The sequence below is a fragment of the Electrophorus electricus genome, chromosome 14, assembly GCF_013358815.1.
Source record: "Electrophorus electricus isolate fEleEle1 chromosome 14, fEleEle1.pri, whole genome shotgun sequence".
In the NCBI taxonomy this organism is placed as follows: domain Eukaryota; kingdom Metazoa; phylum Chordata; class Actinopteri; order Gymnotiformes; family Gymnotidae; genus Electrophorus; species Electrophorus electricus.
The window spans coordinates 10,885,744-10,901,388 of record NC_049548.1 but is presented as its reverse complement, the minus strand read 5'-3'; the positions used below and the strand labels follow the sequence as shown (position 1 = coordinate 10,901,388).

Below are 15,645 nucleotides of genomic sequence, written 5' to 3'. Positions count from 1 at the left end.
AGAAAAAAGGAACTGAACTGAAGTGAAATGAACTAAATCAGATGTTTGATTCACAGGTTCATCCTGGTGTCATTCAGGATTATGGGAAAGACAGCTGCACTAGTTTTCAGGATGAAAAACATATTCAGGGTAAAAGAGAAGCTCTGTGTGTGGGTGTCTGTAGGGGGGTTACGTGGTCTTCTTCAGTTACCACATTTAGCTCTGTTTACACATGCATTCAAACGCAAAAACCAATGCCTGCTGCACAGAAAACCCTGTGTGTGTGTGTGTGTGTGTGTGTGTGTGTGTGTGTGTGTGTGTGTGTGTGTGTGTGTGTGTGTGTAAAACACACGTATACCAAAGTCAACAGTGCTTGCCAAACAGAAGTAGATACACTTACAAATAGGTTTTCCTGGAGTGGTTGGTGTATCTTACTGCTGTTGACATAAATGCATTCTTTTAATATATGCAACTGATACGTTTGTTTATATGTGCCAATTAAGCACTGCGCGCATACTGACAGTGTTTAAACATTTGTAAAACACTGAATACAACGTTGGTTTCGCGTCTATGCATTAATAGAGGAACATCACCCTCTAGCGTTGTAATTGTGCATCACACTTAATACAATCGCAGAACAAGCTTAATTCCTGTAATTCGAGTTTAAAATAACGGAGTATTCTTTACCTTTTCACCTTTAAAAGTAATTAGAAGAAAAAAATGACTTTTTAGTTCGGCCTTATTCGGTTTTAACATAAAGTATTCTCCAGGGGCTATGAATCACAATGCTGTTGCTCTTTTCTGTCTGCCAATTCAGAAGCAATATCAGATGTTGCTCCAAGCATTTCTGTTCCTGTGTCAAGTGGCAGAAGCTGCCGCAGTCTCAACACAATTTTCCTGGTTCAAAGGCAGATCTGCAAGCATTACAAAAGCAGATCTGCAAGCATTACAAGAGGCTGATCCAGTAATAGAACCCTTTTTACATTTCTGGTGGAGAAAGTGTCATCTGAAATCCTGGAATTCTGGAATCCTGGATTGTGAGGGAATCCTTTATTCAGTCACCTGATGAAGGCAAAAGGATGTTGCAGCTCATATTACTTCTATGTCTTCATGGTGGGGTGCTTTACACCATGACCATGCCATCAAGATTACAAAGGAACTACCAGCTGGATGTGACAATACTGCTGGCCTGATATGAGGAAGGACATTGAGAAGTAGTGCTAGAAATGTGAACATTGTATTGTGACTAAAGCTGTTGACTCTTCAGTCAATTCTGGGACTCTTTTTGCTTTCTGGCCACTGGATATTGCATCTATTGATTTTACATTCTTGGAACAAGCAAGCAATAGGAGATAATGTATTGCTGGAAGTTAACATCTTCTCCAAGTTCTCTCAGATTTAACCAAAACCAGATCAGAAGTCAAGTATACTCATATACTTACAGAGAATTAGATTTATAATTATGGCATTAGACAGTGTTTACACTCAAAGAAAGTACAGATTTTTGAAGGCGACTAGTTGTATGTGCAAAATTTATGGGGTTGAGCAACATCTCATCCTGTGAAGACTGGACAGTGCAGAAGGTGTAATTGCACTCCTCATGAGCTGTTACAGAGGTTCTCCCCAGAAATGCACCTCTTATCTGCATACAACCTTACAATGCCCTCCTCAACAGGTCTTTCTCCTTTTGAGCTCATGTTTGTGTAGGATTGCTTACCTGTGGATGCACTGCTGGAAATCTCAAGGGAGGAAACGAATGAAGGACCAGCAGAGGATTGGGTGAAAGAGCATCAAGAACACCCCTAGTTATCTTAAGACTGAGCATAGTGCCATTTACATGATGCAGCATCAAAGAGGATATGTCAGCAACCCAAAAGGAATACTGTTCCCCTCTCTATAGGTACACTGCAAAAATCACCCCTGGCTGGCAACCAGAATACGTGGACTCCACAGAGAATATGATAGTCAAGTGCCTTGACAAGGTGGGATGAGTGTGCACCATTTCACCCCTAGAGGGCAGTGGTCCAATGAAGTATGTCTAGAAAAGGCCTGTATTGTTTTAAAGTATTCTTTAGGGTTTTATGGTTAGTGGCAGCCTAATATTGCTTTTGGAAACTATTCAAATGGTTTTTAAAAATATAAATCATAGCTGAGTGTTTAGTGTGCTGCTGATGTTGAGCTGACCATATTGGGAAGGTAATTATTTCCTTCTGCTAGCCTTAATTAACACATTTTTGTGTGCTAAAGATATTTATTATAGCTGTTTTTAAGTGTGCCGTTTTGTTAGAATTCAGTAGAGATGAGCGGTTTCAATTTCTCATCTAAGCAGTGAAGTTCAGTGACAGAGTTCTCCAAAGACTCTAGTTTGCATAAAAATAAGTGGTAGTAGCAAACAAAGAGAGAATGTGCATTTTCATGTTTGAAATATGTGGGTGGGCCACTGGTTTCCCCATGACTATACTATAGCATTAGTAATGTGGTGTGTGATGAAGGTGTACTATTGAGGGTTACCCCCTTTTTGCCCATGTGCGATATTTTCTTGATTTTTTCCTGTCTGTTGCTTTCATGAAAACTGAGATATTCTGTTGCTGCTTCACATGAACCAAGTGCAACAGATTTCCTCTTGCTACTTTAGAAGAACCGTGTGCAATTTTCTTTGAAAACTGAACGTTACAACAGGGGCGTGGCCGGCATTGTCTGTGAGGAGGAGACAGTCTGGTAATTACAAGCTGGTAATTACAACTGGTTGCACTTGTTGTTATGTGGTTAACAGCTACATACTTATATGCCAAATTCTCTTCCAGTGGGTTGCCAAAGCCAGCACCGGAGAGAAAGTACATTGCTGAAAAAAGACAGATCACTGAAAAACGAGACAATAGCAAAAGTCAAAGTGGTACCAAAATCCCAGCCTTGTACACACGTATTTTGCAGTGGAATCCTCCACCATTCAGAGATTATGAAGGCTCTCACTGGCCTGCAACAGACAGAACATCAGACACTCCATGAGCTACAGTGAGAGCAGCTACTTTGCTTTAAGGCATTCATGTATGACCAAGCCAGAGCCACCAAACCCTCTGGAGCCTGCTGATGGTTGAGAGCACTCCAGGTTTGGCCCGACTGCAACTTTCAGAGATGACTCCACAAGACGCCCCAGCTGCATGAGGCTGGCTGTTCCATCTCCAGGCTCTGCCTTTGGGACAGTACAGCTCACAGCCCAGCAGCTGGACTACCACACCCGCAGGAAAGCCATCACGTTGAACTACTGCGAGGGTGGAAGTCCAGGGGAGTTCTGGACATCATCGAAGAAATCTGTGAGGAGGGGGCTTTCCTGTTATGAGTAGTTACTTTTTTTTTGGACCTGGTTTTGATGTTGGATTGTTTTTTGACATTGCATATGCTCTGCCACTGATAGTCCCGTTTGCCCTTATCTACATTGTGACTGTTGTGACTGCATTTGACTTTGACCTTTGCCTACCTCAGATATTGCTGTTTGCCTCTGATCTACCTGGACTGTTTTGCAAAAAATCTCTTCTTAATTTGCATTTGCTTCCTCTCATCAGCAGATCCGTTGACAGAACACCTCGCCTATAATGGAAGCAGTGAGTACGTCTCATTCTATGGAGACTTCCCTGATTGGTATCACCAGAGCACTCGCCAAACAAGGAGGACTCCTTGGGAATCACCATCGTAATTTAGATCAATTGCTTTCCAGACTAATTAAACCTTGTCAGGTGGTCCAACAACTACATGATACTGTCAATTCTGCTGCTGTGACTTCTCAGCCTCCCACCCAAGGTGCTGTTAGTGCTCCACCAGTCTCTTTTCACAGCCGGTTAGCTCTTCCTGAGAAGTTTGATGGTAACCTCTCTACTGGTTTTCACGGAAGTGTTCATTTTTATTTGTGCAATCACCACCTGGGACAGAAGCCTCTAAAATTGTTACAACGATCTCTCTGCTAACCCACAAGGCATTGGATTGAGCCACAGCACTATGGGAGAGCAGTGAGACTCAAACCATGACACACTAAAACTTTATTGTGCCCTTTAAGGCAATAGTTTCACATCTGTTTCTATCAATGTTATTACAAAGCCACTTATGATACAGGTCACATTCTCCCATTATACTGTTTCCTCATTTTCAGCCCTCATAGATTCCAGAGCTTTTGGAAACTTCATCCATGAGGACTTCGTCCTCTCTCACTATTCCCCAGGTTGAACTTAAGCAACCACTTTCAATTCAAGCAGTTGATAGACACGCAGTGGGAAAAGGAATGAACACTAAATACCCTGCCGCTCTGCATGTGTCAAGTAGCACTATGCACATAGGACGAATGTCATTTAAATTATTAAATCATCACTGCACAAAGTCATATTAAGTCTCCCCTGGTTAAAACTCCATAACCCCCGGATTTTTTGGTCTCAGCTAAAAATAATGTCATGGTTGTCTTTCTGTATCAGGAATTGTCTCTGTCTGCCCTGTGCCATGACCAACACTGAGAGCTTTGATCACATCCAAGCTTCCTATATCCAGCCTGAATATCAGTCTCTGAGGGAGGTATTCATTAAACACAACACCACCCAGCTTCCCTCTCATCAAGAGTGGGACTGTGCTATAGAACTACTAGCAGGTGCAACCCTTCCACACAGTTAAGTTTACCCTCTGTCTCATGCTGAATCCAAGGCCATGGAGGAGTATATTCAACAAGCGGCTTTATCAAAATGGCTTTATCAAACACTCTTCCTCACCAGCATCAGCTGGATTTGTTGTTCCAAAGAAGGACAGGGGCCTTTGACCCTGCATAGATTACCGCTGTCTGAATTTTGTTTTAAAGAAGTAACTTTAACGCTCTTCCCTTAGTACCCGCTGCCCTAAAACAGCTCCAAGGAGCCAAAGTTTTTACTAAACTCAATCTCCAACGTGCATACAATTTCATCCAGAAACCAAATTTTCCACCACCACTGGGCACTATGAATATTTGGTGGAGCCAATATTTTTGTCAGGCCATTTAAGGTCCTTGAATGCATCAGTGATGTGGTGTACAAGCTGCAGTTGGCTTCTACATACTGCATTTTGCCTGCGTTTCATGTGTCTGTCCTCATGCTGTCTAGCCAAGTTACAAAACCTTTCTTGTTTAGAGTAGTTACTGTTTATCTAACCTGGATTTGATCTCAGATTGTTTTTTTTAACATTGCTTTTACTCTGCCTCTGATACTCCTGTTTGCCCTGATCTACAGTGTGTTTTTTGACTTTGACCTCTCAGTGGCAGGGCAACAACATAAGAAAAGATTCACCAAAGCTGGAGACTGAACAATACTGGAAAGGCATATGGGAGAAGGAGGCATCACAACAGTGGTTAGAGAACATGAGAGCTGACCACAACAATTTCGCTGAACAGGATACAGTAACCATCACACTAGCAGACATCCAAGAAAGGCTCTTAAGCATGAAGAATTGGACAGCTCCAGGGCTTGACATGGTCCATGCCTACACGAGTGCCTGGCAACACAAATGAGCCAGCTGCAAATGGATGGAACCCACGCTTAATGGATTAGCAACTGGACAGTCCTGATCCTGAAGCACCACCAGAAAGGGGGTCAACTACCTGCTGATAACCTGCCCCTGTACATCATGAAAGCTCCTGTCAGGCATCATTGCGGGTAAGATAAATAGGCACATGGCTCAGTACATGAGCGGGGCTCAGAAAGGAATTGGCAAGAACACCAGAGGAGCCAAGCACCAGCTGCTGGTGGATAAAACAGCCACTCAAGACTATAAGACCAGACAGACCAACCTGTGCACCGCCTGGATTGATTACAAGAAAGCCTATCATTCAATGCCCCACACATGGATCCTAGAATGCTTGAGGCTGTATAATGCAAAATTATTATTATTATTATTTTTTACCTCTTTTTGAATCTGAATTAGAGAAATTGTGAGTGTTGCAGGGCAGGGAGCAGGACACATAGACCTCTCTCGACATCGACAGATATTTATTAACACAAGACAGGGAGAAACAATAAACGTTAACAGCACTCACATATAACAGTCCAGTAAACAAGGTACACACAAATAATGACAGAAAGGAAGGGGTTTAAATACATATATGAATGACACATTGAACTGGGTGCAGGTGCTAACAAGGGGCATGGTTACAAACATAATGAACAGTCAATAGTGAACTTCCACTGCATGTGGTGGGCTGTACCATGTGATCAGTGGGAAGGGGAGTATACTACAACAGGAATCTGTTGGCGATCTCCCACTCATATAACTGGGAGGGCTGTAGTCTTGGCAATAATTAATCACTGAGGCTACATAGGCAAGTGATATTTTGTTGATGTACCTGAGAGGCAAAGTAAATGTTCTTCAGAATTCTTAAACTTTATTTTAGTCACTGGAAATCCTAATGTTGTATGAAAGGAACATTTTTGTTTGTTTTGAAAACTGCTGCAATAGTATAGTACCTGTAATATATGACCAATGAGCCTTGGCAGTTTAAAAGAAAAGGGTGGAACTGGTGAATAGTCAACAGATACCACCATGGAGGTTCCTAGTCGCAGCACCGGTTTATGACCTTGAACACAAGTGATCGTAGGCTAATGTTGTTAAGAATCTTCATGTACAGATATTTAAGATAATTCCATTTTCATTTCTTAAGACTTCAGGGCAGCTTTCATACACTGGTCACGAACCTACAAAATGCATGTGATAACAAGACAGCTGTAAAAAGTGTTTCTTCAGGTTACTAACCAATCAAGTTACTACTACCCTTCCTTCAGCATACCCTGCTATTTAAAAAACAGCTATAAACTGGGTTCAGTATATTAATCTGGTGTTATGTAAATGTATTGACACAGGTTAACATGTATTGCCTATTTATTAGCAAACTGTAAGTCTCTTTAAAGTGCAAATACAGAGAATTCAGCTGTCAGTTCTCAAAGTGCAAATTCAACAAAACACTAACAGTTCAAGAAACAGTATGTTAAAAAAGGCCTGATTTTCACACACATAAATATAGCCAAAATGGTGTACAGAAGACAGCAGCTGAATGTTAAACACAAACACTGCAAGAATAATAATACATTGTCAGGTGTGTACACACTTTAAAGTACATTTTAAGCATTACTTTACTTACACAACATTTCTAAGCCAAGCAGTGTGTCCTCTCAGGTCTGAGGAGTTCAAATCCTCTGCACAGCTTGATATCTTCATTCCTCGACTCACACAGTATCAACTCAACTAGCTCTTATACAATATGTTACATTGCAGAAAAACAAACATGCAATAAAGGACAGTGCACATGCTTGCCTGAACTGTGACCAAGAACCTTTAAAAAATGGTTCATCTCCACTGCAGGGCCACAAAGGCAGCGCCAGAATGTTTCTGCCAGTGTGGGCTCATGAGTCTTTCCTGCCAGTGCAGACTTATGAGTCTGTTTTCTTTATATGTTTGTTGTGTGGCTGAACCAGGATCAGGAAGTGCCTAAGAAATTGTAATAAATATGCAACAGTTGTTGTTATCATTCCATCCATGCGTCTGACATAATGAAGAATTGTGAGTTCTATTAGTTTTCTCTGCTGCATTCTTGTATATCTTTTCTTGTGCATAAAACAGCACAGAAAAGCAAAGTTCTATGGAGACGACATGAAAAAGCACAAATACTTTCTTAATTTGAAGTTAAGACTGTGGATGAAGCAGCATAAAAGTGATGTAAAGGTTGAACCAATCAGTGAATCCCCATGTCATTAAGCCAGCCCACCAGAAAAGCTCTTGCCAATGAGCACAGGTAGCTGTTCGTGGTGAGCAAACCAACTAAGCAAAGTTTGAAAGCATTCCATGGCATTTCATGTCCATATGGAAATACTGCTGGAATGACTACACTCACTACACTGGAAAAGAAGTCCGGATTAAGACTTGAATCTTATAGTTTGTTCCTGATAACATAAATAAACTAGAAATATATGACTGAAGAGAGGATTTTAATAGAGGTGTAACACAAACAACCTAACAGTGTTAACATGAGCCCTTTAAATGAGAATTTTCATTAAAATGTAATTAAAAATAATATTCAAGATTTAAACATCTATTTGAAAATCAATCATTTGCAATATGCTTAAAACTTTTAATCAAATGTATTAAAGAAGTGTCTGTATTGTTTATCATAAAATATAAAGCAAAAATATGTTATGTCTTCTAAGCACCTTTAAAAGGCCTTTAGAAAATCAGTGCCCGGTGATCATCAGCTCATCAGACTCTCTCACAAGGCCAAAACGAGTTCCTCATATTTCACTTGTAGCAGCATACATAGTTCAATATTTGGCTGGATGTTTTATGCTCTACAGGACACCAAAGCAATGTGGAAGATAACTTCACCAGAAATCTGTATTGTTGAATGCTGCCTTGCTGTGCCAGATAACATTCTTGTATAATTATCAGTTTTAGCCCTTTTTGTCTATACTTTTGCTGTTAACAATCTGCAGTACTATGCTAAATGTAATGGAGGGGTCAGGGGAACCAGTTTAGTAAATGGCTGAAAAGGCATTTGAAGTAATGAGCAAATAAATGCTATTACAAATGTAATTGTAAAATCTGCAGACAGTAAAAAAGCCTAAATAATTATACGCAAAAATCTCTGCAAAAGAACTAGGAGGCTTCACTTAAACCAAAGTTTGGCAACAATGTGTGTGTGTGTGCTTGAGACAGAAAGAGATGTATTCCACAGAACATGTCTCTGAGAACGCACACTCCCTGTGCATTCCAGCACCTGTGTGTCAGTTCCCCATCAGCTCCTGAGCTGGTAAATGCTCCAGCTGTGTCCACGCTGCAGTTTCATTTCCACACACCTGTGTTCCTAAGCTACTACATACAGGTGCCCTACCAGTTGTGCCTTATGCTTTTTAAGCATTTGTCTTTTTACGTTTTTCTCATTCAGAGTAAGGCATAATAGTATTTGTGCAACAGTAAGAATTAATAACCAAACTAGACCCTAATAAGTCTTTTTCCACAACAACAATTATTACAACTACTACAATACCACCACCAATTAAAAAAAAGCTATTTTATATAGCATTTTTCATTTGACTGCCAAAATATTAAGGCTTTATATTGGAAAAACTAAATTAGTTCGACAATAATAAAGACTATTAAAAGCCCTGCACAGTATTTCTTCTCCATGCTCAAAATGTTATATTAGCAGGACACGTGATTATCTCATAATTCTGCTTCATTCCAACATTTATTAGGCACTGTAGGGTGTATAGCATAACCTACAAATTTTTTAATATTTTGTATACTGCACCCTAACCAATGTTTAGGAATTGCACTTTGCTTGGTGTATTCTTAGACATCGTAGACAACACTAATTGACTATAGCGAATAATAAGCTACTTTATATTGCATTTTCATGGACTGTGAACTCAACGGACCCTCCCACACTCACTAGAAATGGCGTGCATGTACAAATGCTCAGTTTTTGGATACAAGCGGATAGTTGCACCCAACACTTTATTCCAGAAAATGAGTCCAAATCAAACTGGCTCGAATTTCTTTCTGGGGTTGAAGTGACACACAATACAAGAGTTTGTAGTAGGCATTTTTCTGTGAACTCATTTGATTTGGGTTCGGTACAGCTTTGGACTTGCCAGCAGATTCAAGGTGAAAGCAACAGCTTTTCCCCTCTTACTGGTGGCAATGTGGATGATAAATTGTTAAGTCTTTATTTTTAAAGAACAGTCATTTGTTTTCATTTGACACTTTGTTAAATAATGTAGCAAGCAATGAGAATATACAAAATGTACAGACTAGAGTTTAGCTCAGCTACAGATTTATTTTATAAATTACAAAATTGCCAATAGTCATTGACTTTCCCACGTTCACCCCAAGGCTTGTTAGACCTGGTTAACCAGAACAATATAAGCTAGCTAGCTAGCTAACTATAGCTAATTTGAGCTAATAGCGCTAATGTAAAAGTGATCAATATGTAAGAGATATTACCGCTCTAAATATACTCTTAAAATAGCAACTGTTGTGTCCTCTAATGTAACCAGATAAATTGATTAGCCTATGTGTAAACACTTCACGGAGTCCGCTGTTGACCGAAACCCCTAGCAGCCTTTCACCTGTTCAGGGTCATACAGGTGATGATGTGATCCGACTTCCAGCCTGCTACATACTGACAACTGTAACTCGGGGGATACGGTTAACACTGAGGTTGTCAATCAATCTGCTGGGGTCCACACCAACACAGCAGAATGGTAAAACGTGACAGAGAAAAAAGAAAATTCAAAACACTCCTTTTAATATAGTTTTGGGAAAAATATTGGAAGATAACTAGAATATATAGCATTCTTTGCAGAAATTTTTTTTCATAGATTAAAAAAAAACTGTGTAGGGCCTTTAATGAATTTTATTTTGATCTGTCTGTTAATATCTGGGGAAACCGGTGTCACAGCAGGGAAATCCCCTACTGTGGCGGAATTCAGCACCCACTAGATCAGGGATCTTCAACCTTCCTCCAGGGATCCTGCTTTTCTGCAGAGTTCAACTCCAATCATAATCTTGCACCCCTCTTTCAGTTAATGCAGCTCTCCACGATTGGGCTTGGAGATCCCTGCTCTACAGCCACTGCTCCTCCTAGTGGCCAAACCATGCCACAACTCTCTAGTCGCCTTTAACCCTTCCTTCTTGCCCTTTGCCATTTGTCCCCTTTAGGTAGGACTGGTAGAAGAACAAAGAGAAAAGCAGCAGGTAGCTGAGGTACATGAGCAAACCACAAGTAATGTTGGACATGTTGGATGGGCAGTGAGCATCATGCTGCCAGTGATGGACGAGGACAAGGACCGTCAGGCCGATGGCCATCTGCAGGATCTGCGCAGCAGTGACCAGCATGGCGCAGGGTCTCGGCAGGCGCAGGCCGGCTGCACGGGCTGTGTAGTAGCTGTACATGAGCGAGTGGATGGCGTAGTTCATGGTCATAAACCAGCTGCCACCAGCTACCTGGTCCTTGTAAGAGTACCAGGTGTACAGCAGCACGGTGATGTGGTGGTACCAGTGCAGAAAGAGGAGGCGCTGCTTGCGGAGGATGATGAAGATCGTGTCACCTGGGCAGACGTGACAAGCAATGCAGGCATAGTGTTATAGCAGTGGTGTTTTTCTCTGCAGTAAACATCTTTTTTGTGGGATTTCTAACACAAGAGGCCTCAGCCCCAGTCCCAGAGCCCCACTGCAAACCTGATCCAGCTCACAAAGGGCTTGATGAGAAGCTGAGCTAGATCAGGCAGGAGAGCGAGCAAAACTCAGAACCTTGATCTGTTCATGGAGGGCTGAGGGGTTGATTCAGTTGAATCAGGTAAACACTAGAATGTAGCGTGGAACTGAGAATCACTGTGTTAAAGAAATATAGTGGCTTTTGGGTATTTGTGTAACAGCTTTTGAGGAGAGAGCAGGCAGAAAAACCCAGCAGGTAACTAGGAAATGATTGTCACCTGGGCTCCATTTGAAGTGACCATATTTATATTTTTCTCAAGTATTAATCTTCAAGTATTAACTGGAGACCAGAAAAGTGGCAACTATTACTTTTACTGTTTCTTCTACTAATACTCCTTCTACTTTCTTTAAATAACACTGCTACTGTTATATACTGTTCTACTTCTACTGATACTACTAGTCAGACACATTCCAAATGCTGCAGAGTGAATTAAAATTGTCATAAGCCATTTAGCCAGTGCCTTTCTTTTGGCAATAACCAATGTTATATCCCATTTTCCACACTCATAGGTCTACTCTTGGAGGCAAGAGTTTTGTCTTTTTCCTGTATTTGCCCCACCTGACAGCTACTTAATCTCATTTAACACCCAGTGCTCTCAACGTTAGACTTTGCTGTCAGGTTTTCCTTTGTGCTCACATCTTTTTCCTAACAAAGTAAGTTTATCCAAGTCGAATGTCCTTTTGCACTTTGTGTGGCCCACGTGTGTTCACTCTCCCCACAGCAATTATTACGCTGTACCTGTGTCTCAAACATAGTTTTGGGGTTTGTGAAATAATACTTCATTACATCATCATGATTATTTTTGCACAGATTTATACAAATAAGTATTATATTAGGCAAAATAAAAATATAAAGATGATTACAAGTGTTGTAAGTACAAGTAAGAGAGGGTTTGCGTATGCATGTTTGTAACTTTACCAAGCTCGGGTGCCTTGCTAAGGGTAAAGGCATATGCCCAGAACTTGCTGACGGGGGCACTGTAGAACTTGGTGTCACACACACTCTCTCGGAACCCACTGGAGGTGAGCAAATGTAGCAGGTAGGATCCTGTACGGATAGCTCCAATAATGCTAAGGAACAAACACAAATAACCCTGTCAACTATAGCACAGCAAGATACTTGTCTAGATTAATTTTTTTCCCCTCAGTGCTGCTTCTGCCATGTAATTGCATATATAACCATGTTTTGAGGCACATATATCTGTGCAAAGTAGCCCCCAAAAGAAAAAGAAAAAAAACAACAACATCCACCCTAATTCATGTCTTGTATGGTGTATTGTCTTGTCTTGTCTTGACAGGGAAGAGAAGTTGAATTTCTGGGTGTTTATTTTGTAGTTTGATGACCAATGAGAAGAACCTAATCAAATGGTGGAGAACCTTAAAGCACATATGCCACTGAAGTTACACTGTCTGTGTACCGCTGAGGCCATGTTCCTATGCTCGTTAAAGAAACTCTGACTCTAAAGGTTTTTTGTCAATGAGAAAAATGACTGGTAAACAAAAGTTGTGATGTGATTTATCCTACATACATTTTTACAAAATATCACTGGATCTTTTGAATTATGAAGTCCTTGAATTAACATCATAAATTCAGTAAACTCTTTTTGCAACTTAGCAGGTCTCATCTATAGTATTTCTCCCCCCCACAAAAGTTTAGATAACCCAATCCTATACTAATTTGGAATGTGTTCATTTATTATGGAGAAGGAGGGACAGAGAAGCAGGTGTAATCTGTAAACTAACTAGCATGTAGGTTCTGATCAAAAACCTGCGTCAAACCTGCGTGGGTTTTGCGTCATAATCCAACAGCTAAAGAGAGGCGAAACTTGAAACTTCCCACGTAGCTCTGCTAGGGAAAATGCTACACCTGTTCATTTACAAAGGCTCAGACAGATGTCTAATTTAGGAATTCATGTCAATAGCTTACATAAGCAGAGGAATAATTCCCACTGATCAACTTAGTACCATACTCAAAGAAACAATGGCTGAAGCTATGATTCAAACAGAGGATAGATGGTTCAGAAAGTGAAGTCTGCCCCAGGATTTTATTCCAGACATATTGTTTTGACAATTTGCTTGGGGTCGTAGGTAAAGTAATAGGTAAAAGTCATCACAGTGCTTTAACTCTTTGAACCTGAACTTTTATGCAATTATGGCAAAATCACTGGCCAATACCCATACCAATAATATCCAGTTCAAAACACATTTTCCCTGGTCCAAAACAGCTGTGAGATTTATTGAAAGTGCAGGCTTACATGTAGTGCAGAAACGATTATGCTGGTTACATAATGGTGTATGATTACATTAGAAACAACCATACCAGTTCAAGTACCAGATAAGTGAAATATAAAAATATGCGAACGGCTTTACAGAAGGTGCAAAATTCACAAATGAGCCCTGATTAGTACTCTAAGACACCTCTTTACATAAACCCCAGTTCTCAACTACTCTGACTGAACAGCCAGCTGATAAGATCATTCAGGTCCTGGCTCCCTCACCCGAGTTCAGGAATGCACATTACATAATTAGTTTAGTTGCTGTGCGTGAGTTTACTCACCTGAATACTGCCAGACTCAGTGACCAGAACATGAGAGGTCCGCGCAAGTCGAGCTTCTGTCTCTCTCTCATAAAGTGCTGGCCTAAGAAAACAATGGCAGCATAGACGGTGCAGAAGACAAATGACGTGGTCCTGTATCTCACACACAGACAGACAGAGACTCGAGTTAAGGACAGCATAGAATGTCAAAGCCAATTTTATTCCTCAGATACATAGTTAAGACAACTTGTAGTGCAATTCTTTTACAACTATCCAGTGATACCAAAAAATAAAGAAAACAGTTAACACATTTTTATATTTCTTATATAAGAATGTAAAAGCATATAAATACAATGTATAAAAATATAGGAGAATATAATTTAATTTAGGGGAATCAGCACCTGTCAATTGGAAGTTCATACATTAGAGATGGAACTAATTAGACTGGCATGTTGACAAAAGATAAAAGACTATTCTTAAAGTAAAATAGGTCTTACCACACACTGCTGTAAGATAAAGTTATACAACAGGTAGGTGGACACCTGCTTGATGTCACAGATGGGCTAACCCATCACCTGATATTTACAGGACCATGATCAGACACCTATTGTTCAAACTAGAAGCTCAGAATTTTAGAGATGGAGCTGATTAGAGTGGTGTAATATTGAGCAAAGATAAAACACAGTAACTATTCTCAAAGTAAAATAGGTCTTGCCTCACCATGCTGTAAGATAAAGTTATACAACAGGTAGATGGACACCTGCTTGAGGTCACAGACTGGCTAACCCATCAGCTGATATTTATGATTAGACAACTACTGTATAGGCTGAGGGATAATTAAATACAGTATTTGTCTGCAGGGGTTGTCTGCACACAGGGCTGGTATACAGTCGTACTGAGCGCTCAGAGCAGGTAAAGTATGAAGTACAGGTTTATGTAGCTATATAGAATGTAGTCCAAATAAAGTTACCATTTTAAAGAGTTTGATTGTCATGCACACTTTTGATACACCCAAAAGCAAACAATAACACTATGTTTGATTTGTAATACAGTTAAACAAAGTTGAAATAATAACAACAAATACAATACAGCTTTACAAAACGCCTTATTGATATAAAGCCTTTTTAAAACAATGATCAGTAGCTTACAGCAACATAAATCATCAATCCAAAGAAGTCATGACATGCTTTTATACTACAAAAGGCGATATTTCGCATTGTGCATAATAATCTTATGTGCGCAGATGTGTATAGTTTCTCAACCATGGAAACCCATTTCATAAATCTCCCATATGACAGATCATGTGTTGACGTTGGTTTCAGAGGAAGTCTGGAACTCTGTATTAAGTGATTCGACTATTCTTTCATGAATACCACTATTGAACGGGGAAACTTAGCAGGACAGAAATTATACAAACTAACTTGGAGTATGTCTATGGGCTCGACTCTATACACCTGTTAGCAATGCGTATGGCTGAAAGAGCTGCAACTTTGAGGCATATAATTAAGAAATAGCCCTCAACACCTTTCATAATTAAAGTAAGACGCCCGTCATTAAGAGCTATCTTAATGAGAAATTAGAAGTTGGTCGGCTTTCGGTGAAGTTTACTCACCAGTTTTCTTGAAACCATTCAAACGCCGCTCTTTCGTCAAAGCGCTGCTCAAATTCAAAATACTCGGCGAGCGTCTCGTTCATTTTTACAATTACAAGAATATTTATTGGACCACAGCAAATGTTTCCTCGAAACAGATTCTCACCGATTAAGTGAGAACTATCACATTAACTGATGCCAGTGGGAATAGGTTCGCTGTACTGTCAGTTAAGGAATGAAATATGACACTCGGATCGAATTCTCATTTTATACT

General features: G+C 40.2%; 1 protein-coding gene across 1 annotated transcript; it reads right to left on the bottom strand.

Annotated features, from left to right (window-relative positions):
- Nucleotides 1-9,670: 9,670 nt before the first annotated feature.
- zgc:92749 (elongation of very long chain fatty acids protein) lies at nt 9,671-15,630 on the bottom strand. The gene is made up of 4 exons (XM_027016796.2): nt 15,393-15,630; nt 13,802-13,933; nt 12,164-12,315; nt 9,671-11,078 (listed from the first exon to the last, which is right to left on the bottom strand). The coding sequence occupies exons 1-4, from the start codon at nt 15,473-15,475 to the stop codon at nt 10,639-10,641; spliced, it is 807 nt and encodes a 268-aa protein (XP_026872597.2). The 5' UTR covers nt 15,476-15,630; the 3' UTR covers nt 9,671-10,638.
- Nucleotides 15,631-15,645: the final 15 nt, after the last annotated feature.

What these genes read in the sequence shown, in the direction of transcription:
- zgc:92749 (XM_027016796.2), bottom strand. Translation starts at nt 15,475, where the DNA reads ATGAACGAGACGCTCGCCGAGTATTTTGAATTTGAGCAGCGCTTTGAC. An exon ending in CTGAGTCTGGCAGTATTCAG is followed by an intron (nt 12,316 to 13,801) that starts GTGAGTAAACTC and finishes TTTGTTCCTTAG; the next exon opens with CATTATTGGAGCTATCCGTA. An exon ending in TAGCAAGGCACCCGAGCTTG is followed by an intron (nt 11,079 to 12,163) that starts GTAAAGTTACAA and finishes ACGTCTGCCCAG; the next exon opens with GTGACACGATCTTCATCATC.